The sequence below is a fragment of the Myxocyprinus asiaticus genome, chromosome 37, assembly GCF_019703515.2.
Source record: "Myxocyprinus asiaticus isolate MX2 ecotype Aquarium Trade chromosome 37, UBuf_Myxa_2, whole genome shotgun sequence".
NCBI classification, from domain to species: Eukaryota; Metazoa; Chordata; class Actinopteri; order Cypriniformes; family Catostomidae; genus Myxocyprinus; species Myxocyprinus asiaticus.
This window is the reverse complement of record NC_059380.1, coordinates 19,291,359-19,312,629: the sequence shown is the minus strand read 5'-3', so window position 1 is coordinate 19,312,629 and position 21,271 is coordinate 19,291,359. Positions and strand designations below refer to the sequence as shown.

Here is a 21,271-nt window from a genome sequence, read left to right as displayed (position 1 = left end):
TATGACTTTCTCAGAGAACATAAGCTTTAGGCAGCTATCATTACATCTTTTTTTTTTTTCATACAATATAAAGTGAATGGTGACTGACAAACTGGATTTTGCTATGTTAAACCTATGAAACAAAATGTATGATTTAAAATAAAAATGACAGGGATTCGTTTTTGTAAAAAATAATAAAGATTTTCTAATTGATTGTGATATTTCATTTGAACGATCTCAGAATCCATTCTTAATATCCATATACACTCACTGGCCACTTTATTAGGTACACCTGTACATCTACTTATTCATGCGATTATCTAATCAGCCAATCGTGTGGCAGCAATGTAATATATAAAATCATGCAGATCTGGGTCAGGAGCTTCATCTTCATGAACCAGCCCATCTGGCATCAACAATCATGCCATGGTCCAAATCACTGAGACCCCATTCTGATGGTTTATGTGAACATTAACTGAAGCTCTTGACCCGTATCTGCATGATTTTATGCACTGCACTGCTGCCACATGATTGGCTGATTAGATAATTGCATGGATGATTGTTGGTGCCAGACAGGCTGGTTTGAGTATTTCTGTAACTGCTGATCTCCTGGGATTTTCAAGTTTCCCAAACCCCTTCTGCAATGCAGTGCCCTTTCCACCCCACCACAGTCTTCCATTAATGAAAAAGATTGTCCAGCCCCCAACAGTGGCTTTCAGTGGTTTTTAGCCAGGTTTAGAGTGCAGCATTGGGGTCGTGTCCACTAAAGTTATAGAAAGCAGCTCCAGTTGAAGGCCGCGACTGGATCTTCGAGTGACACATCTCTGTGAGTTAACAAAACCCCATGTGAAAACATGAGACGTGTGTGAACAGTGCAGTGTAGCTCTTACATTATGTGACGTGACTGACAACTAGTTGTCCAATCCAGTTTCGTTCACACAGCACAGGTTTACCCAAAATATGTTTGTGAGTAGAGCCCGACCGATATGGGATTTTTGAGACCAATAACGATTTTAGAGAGGGAAAATTCACCGATTACCGATATGGTAGCTGAAATATTAAATGTTTGAGCTGAAATGAAAACAGACCTTTTTTCTATGTGGATTTTGCACCGATATGACTATGCAGAAGTACTCAGAAGGCTGCTTTCTTAAATATTTTTATCAAAGAATATTTGACATTATTATTATACATTTGTCAACAAATTCTAGAAATGAACACTGAGAAAATAAAGAATAAATAAAAATACAATAAATAGCTTAATAAACATCTGTACTGTATGTTTAGTATCAGTCAATTGCTGACCATTTAAATAAAGAATAAATAAAAATACAATAAATAGCTAAATAAACATCAGTACTGTTTAGTATCGGTCAAATGCTGACCATTAAAATAAAGAATAAATAAAATAAAATAAATAGCTAAATAAACATCAGTACTGTATGTTTAGTGTCAGCCAAATGCTGACCATTAAAATAAAGAATAAATAAAAATAAAATAAATAGCTAAATAAACATCAGTACTGTTTAGTATCAGTCAAATGCTGACCATTAAAATAAAGAATAAATAAAAAATAAATAAACAGCACATGCTGACTATATTAATACTGCCGAGTCAAGAGATAAACAGCTGTGTTACACCGTATTCTGGTATACAAGTTCAGGGGAAACTTTCAACGGTGGAAAACCAGACTTTTAAATATTACATTTTTTAAATGTAATGACTGGAATTGTTCGGTTGAAGGGGGTACCAAACTGTGAATCCTAAACAAAACAGTTTGGTGAATACATGTTTACACAATAGCTTCCACTCAGCTGACAAGCAAAGAAAGTAGCTACATGATTAGCTAGTTAGCTATAAGCTCGTTGTCACGGAGAGTAAAAGATGGACCAGCATTGCGTCTCACCAACTAGGTAACAACATAGCGTGAAATCAACACTCAACAGACACAATCAGACACAATCCACCACCGCACCGTTGTCTGCTGAGCTGCAAAAAGATGCTCTGATGTTTACCTTTCAATCTGCTATATTACTTAATGCACTGACAAACTATAGCTGGCTAACAGCAAACAGACATGAGTGACATGGTTGTCAGGGACAAGGTTAATGTTATATTAGTTATATTGAAAAGGAAAAATGATGGGGTCATTGTTTATGTTTCCAGTATGTATTTCACAAACTAGTTAACAACTTACCGGGATGACACCACTGAACTCCGACCTGTCTGCAGAGCCACCGTCAGTTCAGAGTCAGCTCTGTAAACAATGGAGTCGGAGCGCGCTCTGCTGGACAAACTACGTAATGACACCAATTCTAAGCATTGTTTTCTGCATTATATGTTCTGAAAAAAAGTTTTCATATCGGCGCATATCGGTAAAATATATGCCGATACCAATATATCGGTTAAAGGCTACCGATATATTGGTCGGGCACTAGTTGTGAGTCATGAAGGTGGCCAGTGTTTACACGTTTCTGCAAATGGCATACTTATAATTGTTTCTGCAGCTGACCCCAAAATAATCCCACTTATTACATGGCTATTGATTTGAATTTAAATTATTTCATTATATGGGAGGAAAGAGATCGTAGAGTAATACTAGAGAGCAAAGTAACATAGCAATCATGGAGAATGGTTTCTGGAACAACAGTTGGTTAAAGAGTTTAGCTGTCATTTTACAAAAATATTTGACTGCAGAAATCTGACCAATTAGAATCAAGTATTCCAAAGAGCAATGTAATGAACTGAGATAGAAGAAAGTATTTTAACATCTTGAACTGCCTGTGTGCTCTTTACTGGGAACAGTGGCTGATAATGTAAAACAATGATGGTGCTGTGGTGAAGTCTTTAACTCGAGCCTTAGCTATGTGCCTTGTCTCATTAATTATGTCTGCGAGGATGAATCTTCTGAGCATTAAATACTGTCTGCTCTCAGATTGCAGCTCTCATCGTTATCTTTTAATGAAAGAATGTTTTTGAGTTGTACTTTAACTTATTTTAATAATGTAGGAACTTTATATAAGAAAACGTCATCTTGTCGTCCTGTTCCAACAAAGCAGATATTCAAGGCAGAGACTCTTAAATGGATAGTTAACCCCAAAGAGAAAATTCTGTCATCATTTACTCTCCCTCATGTTGCTCCAAACCTGTAAAAAAAATGTTTTTAATCCGTGGAACACAAAAGGAGATTTTAGGCATTATGTTGGTCTTTGCTACTATTCACATTCATTGCATTTCTTTCATTTTCTCCATACAATGAAAGTGAATGGTGACTGAGGCTAACATTCTGCCTAACATCTCCTTTTGTGTTCCATGGAAAAAATAAAGAAATACAGTGCAGGTTTGGAGCAAGATTGTTTGTACATGAGCTCTTTATGAAGTTCTAAGATTTTGGAGAGGACAATAATAGCAGAATTTGTAAATCTTAGGGATTTAAGTAGATGTTTGCCATGTGGCTAAATTTGTCGCTGATGGAACCTTCATTATTGAAATACTCACTAGTGCACAAAATTGAAGCAGATGGAGATAACAGTTTCTCAATTAAAAGTTTTTTGTTAATGAGAACTATCTGTCTAATGTGACGTTGCCATTGTCAGATGGTGGAACATCTACCTGATAGTCTGGGGTTTGTGGAGAAAAAAAACTGAGCATTTTCCGCTGCAGTGTTTTTTTTTCTTCTTTTTTTTGTCTTTTTTTAATCTTTTCTTCCCAATTTGGAATGCCCAATTCCCAATGCGCGCTCTAAGTCCTCATGGTGGCGTAGTGACTCAATCCGGGTGGCCGAGGACGAATCTCATTTGCCTCCATGTCTGAGACCGTCAATCCGCGCATCTTATCACGTGGCTTGTTGAGCACGTTACCGCGGAGACCTAGCGCGTGTGGAGGCTTCACTCTATTCTCCGCGGCATCCACACACAACTCACCATGCGCCCCACTGAGAGCGAAAACCACATTATAGCAAGGATAACCCAACGTGACTCTACCCACCCTAGCAACCATGCCAATTGGTTGCTTAGGAAGCACTGACTGGAGTCACTCAGCATGCCCTGGATTCGAACTTGCGACTCCAGGTGTGGTAGTCAGCGTCTTTACTTGCTGAGCTGCCCAGGCCCCATGTTATGTTCTTTTTAAAAGTGCCAGACTGTTCTATTTAACAGCAAATATATTTTTCATAATTCTTGCAGGTGCATAGTATAACTTCCCCTTCAGTCTGTTTAGTTTGGCCACATCTTGGCATGTAGCTATTTCAAATTTTAATACCATGGTAAATCAACAGTAATGAACCTAAAGTGGGGTCCGCCTCAGGTAAAACATGTATAATAGCTTGCTGCATTTGATCTGTTACTACTTCAAGCATGTTGTGTGAAGTGTTTATAAGCCATATTGAAAATTACGTATTCAAAAAGGTTTTTCACTGTTTTGAAAGTGTCCTTGTCAAGGCTTAGGTTTTTTTGGACTTGATTAAAACTTCTAAGCTACGGTTCTGAGCCTAGCTTAAGATGCAGAAAATTGCCAATTGCTTCAGAGAGATTATGCTACAGTGCGAGGCTAGCTCATCAGCGTAAAGCTGCACATCTAATTGCATTGATGCTCTCTGCTGGTGTAGCCAACAATGGAATTGACATGGCGAAAAGTATGAAAACATGTTGAAAACAGATTTTGCTCAAGGACCAAGATTTTACTTTGGCCATGAGGTGGCAACCCAAACAGTACCATACTTGTTTATATAGTCTATTACACAACATTACCTTGCATTACTGGCAATAGAAACAAGATACAGAGCTGACCTCAAAACATAACGACGGTGACAATCAACTGATAATGTTTTTGGTCATTCATTTTTAATTTTGAGCAGAAAATAAAGTTCAGACTTCACAAAACAAGAAGCTACCAAACATAAAATCAACAATAAAAATGTTGATGACACATTATAATGTGTCACACATCTTCCACAGTTTTAGCGATAAATGCCTTGAGAGTTATTAATACTAAAAAATGTATAACCTTTCTTATATGCTAAAATGAGAACTTTTCTGACCCATGATTTATATATTTATTTTCATTTCTTCGATTATTTATATTTATCTTATGTATAAATTTGTGTTTGTATTTTATTACATTTATTACATTTTATTTTTATTTACTTTATTTCCTTCACCTGTACTTGTCTTTATGACTCAGTGATTGTATTCATACATTGTTCGATCTGTGTAAGTGTGTGTCTTATTGAACATTTATATTGAACCTTGTGTGGACTTTTCAGACGATCCCTTACCACACCCTCCACAGTGTTTGCATGTTTTTTGTACAATGTGTGGACCTTTCAGACGGGCTTAATTTATATCAATGTTAAATTAACGATCTGGAACGATTTTGCTGTGGCGCCATCTGACCAACCTAAATACACGACAAATCACGTATTGATTCGATACGGGGTGCATCATTACATCTTGACTTTAAATACAGGACGATCCTGTTTTCACAGGACTGATGGCTAGATCATTAATTTTTACATGCTTGAATTTGAGTACAAAATGTAGTATTTATTTAATATTTTCAAGTTAACTCACTTAGTTTCCTCTATATTTACTTCACCACAAAATTCCATGCTCTCAGTTGCCAACAGTTAACTGCATAAAGCACATTGTGATCTGCAGAAACAGAGATATTTATTCTGGTTGTTTTTTTTGTTGTTTTTTTTTTCCCATCACTTTCGAGAATTAGGGCATGCAACCTGTCCATGTTGGCATCTGCCTAATTTGCCGCACTTTCACAAAACGACAGATGCATTGGCTCTACAATTATGTAGACTTTGATTGAACACACAGCTTTTGACTTCAAGGGATAATTCCCCATGTGACTTTTCTTTCCTCTTTGAAACACAAAAGGAGATGTTATGCAGAATATTATACTCAGTCAGCATTCACATTCGTTGCATCTTTTTCTATCCCCCCTACCCATTTTTGAGTCAACCATCCCTTTTAAATAACAAATCTATGACAAGCTATATGGAAAGCATTTTCTTCCTTTTTTAAAGCTGATAAGCCTATTTATTTTGCTATCCTAACTTTGCACAATTATATGGTTAGTGGTTTTTGTGTTATTTGCATTTAGAATTTATTTATTTTTTATCCCTGCTGTCTGTGACCCACCAGTTGAAAATCACTGAACTAGATATTTAGATACCATGCAGGGTAGTGGATCACAAATTTAGGGTATATTTAATCATTTTTGTTTTTTACTCTGAATCTTGACACAAAATTTTTATGATATGCACATATCACAGCTTTTCAGCAGCCATATTCACACCGAATGCTTTAAGATCTCACTCAGCTTGACACCTATTAATATTTCCTGCAGGACTCCCACTGAGCTAGTGTTCGGAGCTAGAGTGAACCTCAGAAGACAGACTAACTAATTCTGCAATGTTACAGTAGTACCTTTAGTGTAGCATCTGCACTTATTTAAATGTTTCATAAATGTCACACATTAGTGAGGCCCAGTGGATATCCATAGAAGTTATGGTACAATATCAAGACAATGATGGTATTATATTGAAAATATAGCAAACCTCCCAAAGGATTTTCAATTATAGTCATTAACTGCATATTAAAAGGCATTGTGTAACATTTGCCTGCCTGCCCATTACTAGTACGTCTAGAATAAGATGTGTGAAGACAATTGCAGGGGTGTAAAAAGTACTCAGAATTTATACTAAAGTGAAAGTATGGATACTGAGAGAAAATTTTACTCAATTAAATGACCATATATCTAGCCAATAGTATTCATATTAAATTGTACTTATGTATTAAAAAAGTAACTTTTTTTCCTAGCTAGAATGAAATCGAGAGGAGATTGTGTGAGAGAGTATGTTGTTGAATTAGATTGGTTTGTGAAGTCGCCTTATTACTGTCTTCGATGACTGTCATATTTCTACCTCAGTGGCATTCACAACTGCCGTCTGCCTTCAAGTGGACCTAGGAAGCATGTACCTCCGAGTGTGGCGTTCGTTACAACGACGTCACACATTCAAGTGTGAAACAAAATACAGAAGAAGAAAAACTCAAACAAATACACAATGAATGACAGCAAAAGCTCTTTTTCTGTTGTACCAGTGAATACAAATAAATGAATACACTTGCATCAGTTATTCACAACATATACTGGCAGCCAAAAGTTTGGAATAATGTACAGTGGCATTCAACTGATCACAATGTATAGTCAGGACATTAATAATGTGAAAAATTACTATTACAGTTTGAAAAAAACAATTCAGAACTTCTTAAATTACTTCAAAGAATCCTCATCAAAAAATCCTCCACGTGCAGCAATGACAGCTTTGCAGATCCTTTGTATTCTAGCTGTCAGTTTGTCCAGATACTCAGGTGACATTTCACCCCACGCTTCCTGTAGCACTTGCCATGGATGTGGCTGTCTTGTCGGGCACTTCTCACACACCTTACAGTCTAGCTGATCCCATAAAAGCTCAATGGGGTTAATATCCATAACACTCTTTTCCAATTATCTGTTGTCCAATGTCTGTTTCTTTGCCCACTCTAACCTTTTCTTTTTGTTTTTCTCTTTCAAAAGTGGCTTTTTCTTAGCAAATCTTCCCATAAGGCCTGCACCCCTGAGTCTTCTCTTTACTGTTGTACATGAAACTGGTGTTGAGCGGGTAGAATTCAATGAAGCTGTCAGCTGAGGACATGTGAGGCGTCTTATTTCTCAAACTAGAGACTCTGATGTACTTATCCTCTTGTTTAGTTGTACATTTGGCCTTCCACATCTCTTTCTGTCCTTGTTAGAGCCCGTTGTCCTTTGTCTTTGAAGACTGTAGTGTACACCTTTGCATGAAGTTTTCAGTTTTTTTTGGCAGTTTCAAGCATTGTATAGCCTTCATTCCTTAAAACAATGATTGACTGACGAGTTTCTAGAGAAAGCTGTTTCTTTTTTGCCATTTTTGACCTAATATTGACTTTAAGACATGCCAGTCTATTGCATAATGTGGCAACTCTTGCTGATATATTGGCAAGTGATTTTTCTAGTACCAAATTAGCAATTTGGCATGAGGTGTTGGAGTGATGGCTGCTGGAAATGGCCTATCTAGATTTGATCAAAAATGACTTTTTTCAAATAGTGATGGTGGTGTTTTTTTTACATCAGTAATGTCCTGACTATACTTTGTGATCAGTTGAATGCCACTTTGGTGAATTAAAGTACCAATTTCCTTCCGAAACGGCAAAATCTGTCCATTATTCCAAACATTTGGCCACCAGTGAAATAAATATAATATGTGTATATATAATATGTGTATATATATATATATGCAACGTGTTCTAATCTGTAGAAGTAGCAGGCGTTTAGAATAAAGTTTAGGACAAAACCATCAGTGTTTCTCACTTTGTGCTCAGTTTTGAATGAATACATCTCATTTAGTCTGGTAGTCACATACGATCTAGTCGCACAAATATTTTAACATATCTGAAGCTCAAATCGGATCTGAAACTTGGCCTCTGCAGATGGTCGGAGCTCCACACAGCCTACTTGCGACACTCCATTTGAACGACTGACCTCTGGTTTGTCGGATGCAGTGAAACGACGGGTTCAATCCAGTAAGACGAAATAAAATGATCTGCAAAAATGTAACGAGAAGTTTAAATAAAATTGTAAGGAGTACATTTATTTGGAAATGTAATTAAGTAAAAGTACAAGTATTCAGTTTTAAATTGTACTCTAGTTAAGTAGAAATCCCCAAAATAATACTTTAGTACAATACTTAAGTATTTTTACTCAATTACTTTACAACCCTGGACAGTTGGCTGTGGGTGGTGGTTGTTACTCCACCGTTGTTGCATCTGTTTTCTAACAATAAAGTTTGTTCCTCCAGGCCTGAGCCCCACCCGAGGGGAGCCGCACAGCAGCCTGACTCCTCTCTACAGGAGCAAGATGAAGAGATCTTGGGCTCTGATGATGAGGAGCAGGAGGACCCTAATGATTACTGCAAGGGTAGGAGTCCTATGCTAATAACAATGCTGGTCAGTCAGACACAGAGATGATTCATGGGTGCAATAAAAACACATCAGATACATGCACAGTATTGTAAGCAGGGTCTAAATTTAAAATAATTCTTACCACCCATGAAATGACATATATTTACCTGTTTTTCCTTGCATATTTGTGACAAACAGTGCATGCCATAGTGTCACTCGCACAATCCTACAAACTAGTCTCGCTGAGAAAATGTACCTGTTAAATAATTGCTTTTCCACCATCGGGCCGAGCGATTCTGAGCATGAAAGGTAATGTTTCCAGTAGCATTTCCACTTAAGCACGGTTCCATTTGGTACAATTATGAACTGTTCATGGCCTGGATTCCTCTGCACGGTTAGCTAGCCATGCTCAGGACAAAGAACTATGCTGGTGAAATGCTTTTAGTAACGTGTCGACTCACAATTGTTCATTTGCTCAGTCAGTCCGTTCTAATCCTGATTTTGGACAAAGAATTTGTAACCGTGTCAACAAGCCCGGATCTGTACTGAGTGGCACAGTTCTGCAACAAGAACCATTCAGCCCGTTGCTGGAAATGTTCCTATAAAGATATCACTAAAGATCCATTATGATTTTGTACCTCATATTTTTGTTTTGGGGACTTAATATGAGAAATAACCCACATATACGCCACTGCATGGAGGTCCAGAGAAGAGATAATTTTAGGCGTCCTAGGTAAACTCGTGATTTCACTAAGGAAAGAAGATGTGTATGTATTTGACTTCAATCATTGATGCAAGGGTCAGATTATCAGTCTTATAGTTTGATTTAAACAATTTATGTGGTTTTCTGCTTTATTTACTTGCCAAAGCAATTTTTACTCTCATTTGGTGCTTGCCTTATGTTATTTTGGACCCTTAATGTTACATTTTGATGCTTTTCAGTTGGTTTTGTTTTCTAATGGCTAACAAATTGTTTTTTAGGTGGTTATCACTATGTAAAAATAGGTGACCTGTTCAATGGACGTTACCACGTAATCCGCAAGCTGGGATGGGGTCATTTTTCCACAGTTTGGCTTGCTTGGGATACACAGTATGTTCACCTTGTTTGTCGTTTTTTTTTTTTTTTTTTTCATGTTTCTGCTGTATCATTCTTGTTATGGATGTGTTTTATGTATGTGAACATAAAGATTATGTATTGTTTTGGTTACAGAGGGAAGCGCTTTGTGGCAATGAAAGTGGTTAAGAGTGCAGAGCACTACACTGAAACAGCGCTTGATGAGATCAAGCTCTTGAGAGCGGTGAGCTACCCCTGACACGAGCGCTGCCATAGAAACCATAATGATAAATTATTTGTGAGACCATTTAGTGTTGCATGAATCTGAGAATATGAAACTCAGGTTTACCACATGGCCTGGGGAAAGCAATTTCCTCGAATGAGAGTGCTGTCAAGGTTTATTTTGTAATAAACCAAAGAAAATGGTTTTGAAATTGAGTGTCTCGCATATTAAAGTGTCTAAGGCCTGAGAGTTATTTTTTTCCTATCCCCATCTGATCAATTCAGGTCAGAAACACAGACCAGAATGATCCCAGCAGGGAGAAAGTGGTGCAGTTATTGGATGACTTCAAGATCTCGGGTGTCAATGGAAATCGTATCCTTGTCATCACAATTTCATTCTGTTTTCTCTGTTGCTGTACTATGTATCGCAGTGTTTCCTGGGAGGTTAGGATCATTTTAGGATGGGATATTTTACAGAGTTGTGAGCTTGCAGTTAGCCAGATAAATTTAAAGGGCCAGAAACCCCAAAATAAAACTAAGACAACATGTGTTTCCTTTGAATTTCCTGTACTGGCTGCAGAAACAGAGTGTGGCCAGTGCAGTCCTAACCAAGAACAAATGACTCTTATGAACGGGTTCTTTTAAAGGGATAGTTTACCCAAAAATGATAATTCTCTCACAATTTACTCAACCTCATGCTATCCCAGACGTGTATGATTTTCTTTCTTCAGCAGAACACAAACGAAGATTTTTTAGAAGAATATGTCAGCTATGTAGGTCCATACAATGCAAGTGAATGGTGATCAGACCTTTTGAAGCTCCAAAAATCACAAAGGAAACATAGAAGTAATCCAAATGACTGCAGTGGTTAAATCTATATCTTCAGAAGCGATCTGTGTAAGAATTTATCAAGTCCTTTTTTACTCTGAATCTTCACTTTTACAAGTCACATGTGGTGCCTGTTTAGTTTCACTTTCACATCTGAGAGTGAGAGTTAAAGTGTAGATTTTAGGTTAAAAAAAAAAAAAACTTAAATATTGTTCTGTTTCTCACCCATACCTATTTTATCGCTTCTGAAGATATGGATTTAAACACTGGAGTCATACAGATTACTTCTGTGTTTCCTTTGTGATTTTGGGGGTTACAAAGTTCTGGTCACCCATTCATTTGCACTGTAAGGACCAATAGAGCGGAGATATTTTTCTAAAAATCTTCGTTTGTGTTCTGCTGAAGAAAATAAGCCCTAAAAATCTGTGATGGTATTAGGGTAATATAGAGTAAATGATAAGAGAACTTCTATTTTGGGGTGACCTATCATTTTAGGACTCCCAAACTCACTGGATTGAGCTTGTATTGAATCCACCACAGAATCCGTCAGAGAGGTTACTGAATTAACATCTGACTACAAGTCAACTTTCATTAATATCTGGCTCGATATGAACCCATAACTTTAACTGTGTTAAGGTTCGTGAGACTTAAAGGAATCGTTCACCCAAACATTTTAATTCTTTCCTTATTTACTCACCCTAATGTTGATCCAAAACTCAAAAATAGTTTTTAATTCGAATATGCTGGCGACATCGTTGTGACCAAACGTCATGACGTCATGTTGCACGTTTGGTAACGAGACTTGATAAGAACTAATGAGACTTGATTTGAAAGGATAAAACAGCTCAAAGTTTGTTCTGTTCATCACACAATGATCATACTGATTCAGAAGACTTGGAAAATAGTGCATGAGTGGTATTGATTACTTTTACTGTTGTTTTATGGTGTTTTTGTCTTTTTTTGAGCTTGACAGACCGGAGTCACTTTTCACTTGTATTATGGCAAATAAACCCTGTGAAGACTTTTTTAAATGTCATCTTTTGTGTTCAGAAGAAAAAAGAAAGTCATGTGGGTTTGGAGCTACATTAGGGTGAGTACATAATGATAGATATTTAATATTGGGGTGAATTACTGTATTCCTTTAATTCAGTATAATCATTGACTGGTTCAACTGACTGATTTGTACTGACTGGTGCAAATTCACTTTTTTGTCATATATAGTAAAAAAAATATTACACATTTTTGAAAGAATGTTTGATAGTGATGTGTATCGCACGGTTGTCATTTTGCAAATAATGCCTCCATACTTGTCTATATAGATCAACAGCTCACAATGAGCAGGAGTTCTTGGCTCGTGTTCCTAAAGGAACAGGGTGTTTATTCTCCTGGGACCATCTTTTTTCCTTTACTGTGCTCTGTCAGATGTGTGCATGGTGTTTGAAGTTCTCGGTCACCATCTGCTGAAGTGGATTATTAAATCCAACTACCAGGGCCTACCGCTGCCGTGTGTCAAGAGCATAATTCGACAGGTACGCTTCTATATGCTGATGATAGAATTTAGTTTTCTCTATAGCCATTGTACATGAATTAACTTCATGGATGGGTCGTCATTGTCTTCAGGTTAAGTATGCCTTTTTGTTACTTCGATTTCTTTTGATATTACAGTACATTCAATTGCTTAAGTACTACATACAGGCACGTTACCAGTCAAAAGTTTGGAAACACCTACTGTTTCTTTATTATTCCTATTTTCTACATTTTAAAATATTAGTGAAGTCATCTAAGCTATAAAGTAGCACACAGTGTCGCATTTGAATTATGGCTGCTGCTTTTCCTTCATAATCCAGTCCAACAACAGCATAAATCTCTTCCCATCTCTGTTTTCTCTATGTAGGTCTTGCAAGGCCTGGATTACCTGCACACCAAGTGTAAAATCATTCACACAGATATAAAGCCAGAGAACATCCTGATGGACGTGAATGAGGCGTATGTTAAGAGACTGGCCGCGGAAGCCACGGATTGGCAGAAATCTGGAGCTCCGCCCCCTTCTGGCTCTGCAGGTGATGGCAGGCGGAAACTCTCCTCTCAAATATGCAACAGCAGAACATTTAGATGATTTACAATTTTCCCACGGTCATGGAAAACCGGAAAATATCATGGAATATTTCAATTGTGATTTTCTATGCGGTCACAGAAATTTATATTTTTATTCTATTTCTACTTAATTTCTACTCTTAAATATTTAATCTAGAAATTCCTTTTTGTTAGTGCAATCTTTATAAAAAATAAATAAATAAAGGCCATTTCCAGTCATCACAGACGACATGAAATTCATGGAAATTCAAAGTGTGGGAAATTAAAAAGTAGAAAAATTGTGCGCTTCCAACATAGCAGCAAACTAAAAGAGTAAATCTCTTTATACTGATATTAATGCACATTCTGTTTAACAGTGTGTGGAGATATATATATATATATATATACACACACACACACACACACATACAGTTGTGCTCAAAAGTTTGCATACCCTTGGAGAATTGGTAATATATGTACCATTTTTAAAGAAAACATGAGTGAGCAGGCAAACCACATTTCTTTTATTTCTTAAGGGATTCATATTCAGCTGTAGGTTATAACAGAATGGCACAATCATAAAACAAAACATGGCAACAAAGAAAAAATTAAATGACCCCTGTTCAAAAGTCTGCATACCCTTAGTTCTTAATACTGTGTATTTCCCCCTTTAGCATCAATGACACCGTGCAGTCTTTTGTAATAGTTGTCTTTGAGGCCCCAAATTCTTGCAGGTGGTATAGCTGCCCATTTGTCTTGGCAAAATGCCTCCAGTTCATGCAACGTCTTTGATCGTCTTGCATGAACAGCACGTTTGAGATCTCCCCAGAGTGGCTCGATGATATTAAGGTCAGGAGACTGTGATGGCCACTCCAGAACCTTCACCTTTTTCTGCTGTAACCACTGGAGGGTCAACTTGGCCTTGTGCTTAGGGTCATTGTCGTGCTGGAATGTCCAAGAGTGTCCCATGCGCAGCTTTCGTGCAGAAGAATGCAAATTGTCTGCCAGTATTTTCTGATAACATGCTGCATTCATGTTGCCATCAATTTTCACAAGATTCCCCGTGCCTTTAGAGCTCACACACCCCCAAAACATCAGTGAGCCACCACCATGCTTCACAGTGGGGATGGTATTCTTTTCACTATAGGCCTTGTTGACCCCTCTCTAAACATAGCGCTTATGGTTGTGACCATAAAGCTCTATTTTGGTCTCGTCACTCCAAATTACAGTGTGCCAGAAGCTGTGAGGCGTGTCAAGGTGTTGTCGGGCATATTGTAACCGGGCTTTTTTGTGGCATTGCCGCAGTAAAGGCTTCTTTCTGGCAACTCGACCATGCAGCTCATTTTTGTTCAAGTATCGTCGTATTGTGCTCCTTGAAGCAACCACACCGTCTTTTTCCAGAGCAGCTTGTATTTCTCCTGAGGTTACCTGTGGGTTTTTCTTTGTATCCCAAACAGTTCTTCTGGCAGTTGTGGCTGAAATCTTTCTTGGTCTACCTGACCTTGGCTTGGTATCAAGAGATCCCCGAATTTTCCACTTCTTAATAAGTGATTGAACAGTACTGACTGGCATTTTCAAGGCTTTGGATATCTTTTTATATCCTTTTCCATCTTTATAAATTTCCATTACCTTGTTACGCAGGTCTTTTGACAGTTCTTTTCTGCTCCCCATGGCTCAGTATCTAGCCTGCTCAGTGCATCCAAGTGAGAGCTAACAAACTCATTGACTATTTATACACAGACACTAATTGCAATTTAAAAAGCCACAGGTGTGGGAAATTAACCTTAAATTGCCGTTTAAACCTGTGTGTGTCACCTTGTGTGTCTGTAACAAGGCCAAACAATCAAGGGTATGTAAACTTTTGATCAGGGCCATTTGGGTGATTTCTGTTATCATTATGGTTTAAAAAGGAGCCAAACAACTATGTGATAATAAATGGCTTCATATGATCACTATCCTTAAATAAAAGACAGTTTTTTTGCATGATCAGTCCTATTTTCAAAATCAATGCCAAAATTTCACAATTTCTGCCAGGGTATGCAAACTTGTGAGCACAACTGTGTGTGTGTGTGTGTGTATGTATGTATGTATGTATATATATATATATATAAGTTTTGCTCCAAAAATAACATAAAGGCAGCATAAAAGTAATCCATAAGATTCCAGTGGTTAAATCCATGTCTTCTCAAGCGATCTAACCTATTTTGGGTGAGAACAGACCAAAATATAACTCCTTTTTCCATTTAAATCTTAACATCAGCAGTCTCTTTGGCAATCATGATTTCAAGCTCGATTACACTTCTAGTGCTATCTAGTGCTCTTTGCATGCGTCAAGCAGTAGGAAGTGTAAATGAGCTTGAAATCGTGATCGTGCCTAGAGACTGCACTTGCAAGATATACAGTGAAAAGGTAGTTATATTTTGGTTTGTTCTCACCCAAAAAGCACTTAGATTGCTTAAGAGACATGGATTAAAACACTGGAATCTTATAGATTACTTTTATGCTGCCTTTGTGTGCTTTTTGGAGCTTCAAAGTTCTGACCACCATTCACTTGCATTTTATGGACCTACAGAGTTTACATATTCTACAAAAATCTTTGTGTTCTGCAGAAGAAAGTAAGTCAAACACATCTTGGATTGCATGAGGGTGAATAAATGATGAGTTTTCATTTTTGTGTGAATACCCCTTTTAGGCTGGGTTCAGATAGCCTATGAATATTCTGCTGTAAGCAGTATCTCTTAGTTGCTATTTTTGCTTGGTTTGAAAATAAACCATAAAAAGGAAATGTGGTGAATAGTATGATGATATTTTACATAAAATGTTATGAGGCTATTATTAGACAATGTGCTGTATCCAGGCCGACAAAGCGTATAAAACTGACTTTGTAACTTGATTTGGCATTATGGGTAGAGCACTTATCCATTGATGCAATATGTAAAGTGACGTGAAGTCTGCGGGGATGCTTCTAAATGGAGAGCAGTGACTCATATAGTTTGCCAAACAAGTGAAGGATGATAAATTCCCACAGTTTGAGTCTCTCTGGAGAACCTCACGTGCACTGTCTATGAACTCTCTGCTTCTGTGACGTTGATCTTGCACAGAAGTGTACTGATTTTTTTTTCTTTGAATCTTTTTTTCCATTACAGTCAGTACAGCTCCAGCCCCTAAACAAGTAAGTTTCCTTAGGAAATCTGCTTGATGAATTTGTGTATGTTTTTTACTGTAGCGTTTTGAAATTTAAATTACCAAAAAAAAAAGTGTGACAGCACTTAGTGATGTGTTAGCTCTGTGTGATTATGCATTTTGTGAGCTGTATTTAACATTCATGCATGAAAGTAAAATAATGGAAGTTTGTTATTGGTCTGAGAAATGGTCTGCTTCTCTCTCCTTCAGATGGCAAAAATGTCAAAGAACAAGAAGAAAAAGATGAAGAAGAAACAGAAGCGTCAGGCTGAACTCCTAGAGAAGAGAATCCTGGAGATAGAGGGACTGGAGAAAGGCCCAGAGGAAGGAGAAGAGGAGGAGGAGGAGGAAGAAACGGAGACCCCCGACAGCACCCCATCAGTCCCCATTACCAAGACAGCTGAGGCCTCACTTGGTGAGCAATGACAATGTGATTACTGTATATTGAACCCAAACACTTGATTATTAGTGTTTTTTGCTATGGTAAACATCAGTATTATTTCTCATCAATGGGGTTTACATTTCTGCATGTAATTTTTCTCACAACGTTTGTGCATCAGACATTAATAATACCTCAAATTGTGTGGCTTGTTGAGGAGAGGTATGCTGTTATATTTGCCTGTTGGATAAAAAGCAGTGAAAAAAATCCCATAGACCTTCATTAAAGGAGAGACCTGAACCCTATCTAGGGACCATGGCCCAGTTGCAAGAAACAGCTTTGTAATGTCAAGTTTTGCATGTGCAAACACCAACTAAATCTAGTTTAGTGAGCAGTTGTTAATTATGCTGTTGTGATTAGATGATACCCAAAGTACATTTTATGACTAAAAGATTTCTTGAATATTGCAGAATTCTTGCTTCTCTTCCCTGGGCGTAATGTACCCAGCCTCTCGGTGGTTTTAAAAAACAATCATGCTTCAAGCTTCTGTCATCATCAATTATAACTGGTGTGGTAGTGCTTCAAAGTCTACTGCATCACGATATATTAGAGAGTATTTTAACTCGGAGGATCGAAGTCGAAAACTTTTATACTGGCCCTGTTTCCCCAGATGCCGTCGCAGATGGTTGGTCTGAGCCCAGAGGTGCCGTCAACGGTCACAGCCAGGGCCCTGAGGAAGAGCAGACCCCAGATCTTCAGATGAAGGACGACACCCCCCTGAACCCTTACGACAGCAGCACGGAGGGGTCCGAGCCTCCTAACCCTTACCCAGCATGCAACGGCACAGAAGAAAAAGATTCCAGTCCTCCGTTCCCTGCTGCCACAGACGGTAATGGACCTTTGAATTGTGGCATGGTTGAGTCACAGTGTCCTAGAGTGCAGGATCCAGAAGGCCCCACGGCAGAGCTGAACGGCTGCAGCTCTGCTGAGGGCCCTAGAGCGGAGATGGGCCTCACCATGGAGGTGGACCCCAACACGCAGGTGGCCCCAGAGGAGGAGAGCCTGAAGGACGGTCAGTGTGGAGCTCCTGCTGGAGGAGTGAACCCTCCCTCTGATCCTCTGTGTGCTCCTTACTAACCTCCACCCGCCTCTGTCCTGCTCTTTCTCTCTCTTTATGCGTGTTGTCCCTATTGAGTCACTGTTGTTTGAACAGGAATCTCCAACACACACCACAGCTTGATTTTGATGTTGAATAATGTACAAGAAAGGGATAGTTAACTTCACATAAAACTGTCTAACAAATTGATAATAGCTTTGGAATTAACAGTGTTCGCACAGGTTTTTCGTCTTGGAAAACTTCCATGTCAGACAATTTCCAAATTGTGATTTCCAGACTTGGAAAAGTCATTGAAATTAATTCAGTTTTAGAAAGGCATGGAGATTTTAGAAGGAAATATGCATTTTTCTAGTTATACTCAGCTCTAAGATATTTCATCAGCTAGAAAAAAAAATATGTAAGCATTATCTTTCATTATTAGTAATTATCATTCTTAAGTAATCTTGAACAGCTAGATAATGTCATGGGAAAATCATGGATTTTCATTGTACAAAGGATGTGGGAACCCTGAATAAAAACAAAAAGAAAAAACAGGGAACTGTTCCTTTCTGTGTTATGTTGACATTCAGGGTCAAAAATTAAGGGGGCTTTGGGAAAAAGTGCCTCTGAATGACAAAAATGCCCCCATAATTTAAAATGTGTGGGCAAAAAATGCATTCATAATGAATTCCTAATGAAATTAGTTTATTTGTAACATCTGATATACAGGAGGTCTTAATATTCTATTCTAGGTCTAGTTATGCATGTTATCTCTTGTTAATGTTAATTGAACTGGTTAAATTTAAGTGTTTAACCTAAAAGGATGTCTCACACCATATTTTTTATATACTGTAGTTAAAAAAATTGTCCACTTAAAGGTAAAAAATGCCTCTAAGAATCAAATGCACAGGGCAAAAATTGACTCATAATTGTAAAGTTAATTTCTGACATGGTGACATCCATTCGAATCAACTTTAACAGTTGCTTATCACACCATGTCCTAATCAGGCGCAACATTAGCAGCAAGCGATTAATAACAGTCTTATAAATAAGAGTTTTCCTGCTAACCAGCTGTGACGGACAACCTGACATTTTGTCAAATGTTAGTTTTGTATTTCAGCAACATTGCCCTTGTTAGCCCCACCCACTGTGAAATCTCATTGGTCTAAAATCCCACTCTACATAGCTGTATATTAATAGTCAAATATGTTTTGATTGGTTAAGACATGGTGTAACTAATAAGTAACTAATATTTACTGATCTAGTAATTGATGATTCATCAAATAATAATAATTCTGTTGATCTGGATACACTTCTTATTTCTGGAAAGCTTAATTCACAAGAGTTTAAAGTCCTTGTCATGGGATTGCATATTTCAAGTTTCCTTCAGTTAAATCAGGAAGACCTTTTGTTTAAGCACGTAAATGCAGGTGTTTTGGCTTTATTGTAATGGGCTTATTTGTCATGGCAGATATTGATTATTAGAGAGCTGCTGTATTAGACACAATGTCCTACAATGCTTTATAAATCAGAAGAATGAATTGAACTTGCTGGTCAGCAGACACTTCAGGATGTGCATGTGTGTGTTTTATTGATTCAAAAACCCATCTCTCTCTTCTTCAATATTGACCTGTTGTACTGCAGCTAAGATTGCGGTGGGGAACCTGCTGGTGAATCCCCTGGAGCCTCTAAATGCTGACAAGATCCAGGTGAAAATCGCTGACCTGGGTAATGCCTGCTGGGTGGTGAGTGTGACATTGTCCTTGCACTTCCAACAGACATAACTCGAAGTGTTTTCTTGCACATATTAGGCTGATTGTACACTCACCTTTACTTTATTAGGTACACCTGTACATCTACTTATTCATGCGATTATCTAATCAGCCAATCATGTGGCAGCTGTGTAATGTATAAAATCATGCAGATGTGGGTCAGGAGCTCCAGTTAATGTTCACATCAACCATCAGAATGGGGAAAAAATTTGATTTTGACAGTGGCATGATTGTTGGTGCTTGACGGGCTGGTTTGAGCATTTCTGTAACTGCTGATCTCCTGGGATTTTCACGCACAACAGTCACTAGAGTTTACTCAGAATGGTGTGAAAAACAACCAGTGAGCAGCAGTTCTGTGGATGAAAATGTCTTGTTGATTAGAGAGGTCAATGGAGAACAGCCAGAGTGGTTTGAGCAGACAGAAAGGCTACGGTAACTCAATTAAACCCTTTGTATAATTGTAGTGAGCAGAATAGCATCTCAGAAAGCACAACATGTCGAACTTTGAGGCAGATGGGCTACAACAGCAGAAGACCAAGCTGGGTTCCACTTCTGTCAGCCAAGAACAGAAAGCTGAGGCTGTAGTGGGCCTACCATCTGTGTACCCCAGCAGAAATCCAGATTTGTCAGAGCAGGCGACGTTTTTCCAGTCGTTTAACGTCCAGTTTTGGTGAGCCTGTACCCAGTGCAGCCTCAGTTTCCTGTTTTAAGCTGACAGTAGTGGTACCTGGAAGGGTCTTCTGCTGCTGTAGCCCATCCGCCTCTATGTTCTACCTGTTGTATGTTCAGAAATGCTTTTCTGCATAGAGCTGTTGTAACGTGTGTTTATTTGGGTTACTGTCACCTTCCTGCCAGCTTGGACCAGTCTGGCCATTCTCCTCTGACCTCTGTCATTAACAAGCTGTATTTGCCCACAGAACTGCAGCTCACTGGATGCTTTTTGTTTTTCGCACCATTCTCTTTACACTCTAGAGGCTGTTGTGCGTAAAAATTCCAGGAGATCAACAGTTACAGAAATACTCAAACCAACCCATCTGGCACCAACAATCATGCCACGTTTCCGCATGATTTTATACATTACACTGCTGCCACACGATTGGCTGATTAGATAATCGCATGAATAAGTAGATGTACAGGTGTACCTAATAAAGTGGTGAGCGTACGTTAGACATACAATAATGTGTGGTAAGATTCAGATGTGGTCTTAAATTGAGGAAATCAATGCATTAAAGGAATTAATTTATTATCAGTTTAATGCCCATGAGGATATTGTCAGCATGTCTCACTCTTGTATAAGCATTTGGTTCCGCTTTATGTAACTCTTGTTTATCCTATTCAGCACAAACACTTCACAGACGATATTCAGACACGACAGTATCGCTCTCTGGAGGTGTTGATTGGGGCAGGATATGGCACCCCTGCAGACATCTGGAGCACAGCATGCATGGTGCGTTTAAAGACTGAGAGACTTAGCTCTGGGCTTTTGACAAGAACTGACTTTTCCATTTTTAGTAATGCTGCAGAAACAAAAAGTCTGTTTTAGATTATTTTGGTGTAAGAGAAATCACCACCAATGACATGCAGTCCCAAAAAATCACAGTTTCGAGTTTATATCTGTTCCAAAACCTAGTGAGCTGCCTTGCTGTCTACTGCCTACATTGGCAGCTGCCTTCTGAAGGCTAGGGTATACTTTAT

General features: G+C 38.2%; 1 protein-coding gene across 4 annotated transcripts in view; it reads left to right on the top strand.

Moving 5' to 3' along the window:
• LOC127428235 (SRSF protein kinase 1-like) overlaps positions 1–21,271 on the top strand; it is a 49,302-nt gene that overhangs the window by 23,876 nt on the left and 4,155 nt on the right. For 3 of the 4 annotated variants that reach the window (XM_051676443.1, XM_051676441.1, XM_051676442.1), the window contains 11 exons: positions 8,867–8,985; positions 9,951–10,059; positions 10,180–10,267; positions 10,531–10,618; positions 12,496–12,602; positions 12,968–13,133; positions 16,293–16,318; positions 16,540–16,744; positions 17,379–17,780; positions 19,449–19,549; positions 20,916–21,023. In XM_051676443.1, coding sequence (XP_051532403.1) covers positions 8,867–8,985; positions 9,951–10,059; positions 10,180–10,267; positions 10,531–10,618; positions 12,496–12,602; positions 12,968–13,133; positions 16,293–16,318; positions 16,540–16,744; positions 17,379–17,780; positions 19,449–19,549; positions 20,916–21,023 — 1,519 coding nt within the window. The remainder of the gene's footprint in view (positions 1–8,866; positions 8,986–9,950; positions 10,060–10,179; positions 10,268–10,530; positions 10,619–12,495; positions 12,603–12,967; positions 13,134–16,292; positions 16,319–16,539; positions 16,745–17,378; positions 17,781–19,448; positions 19,550–20,915; positions 21,024–21,271) is intronic. The other variant, XM_051676444.1, reaches the window with a different exon arrangement.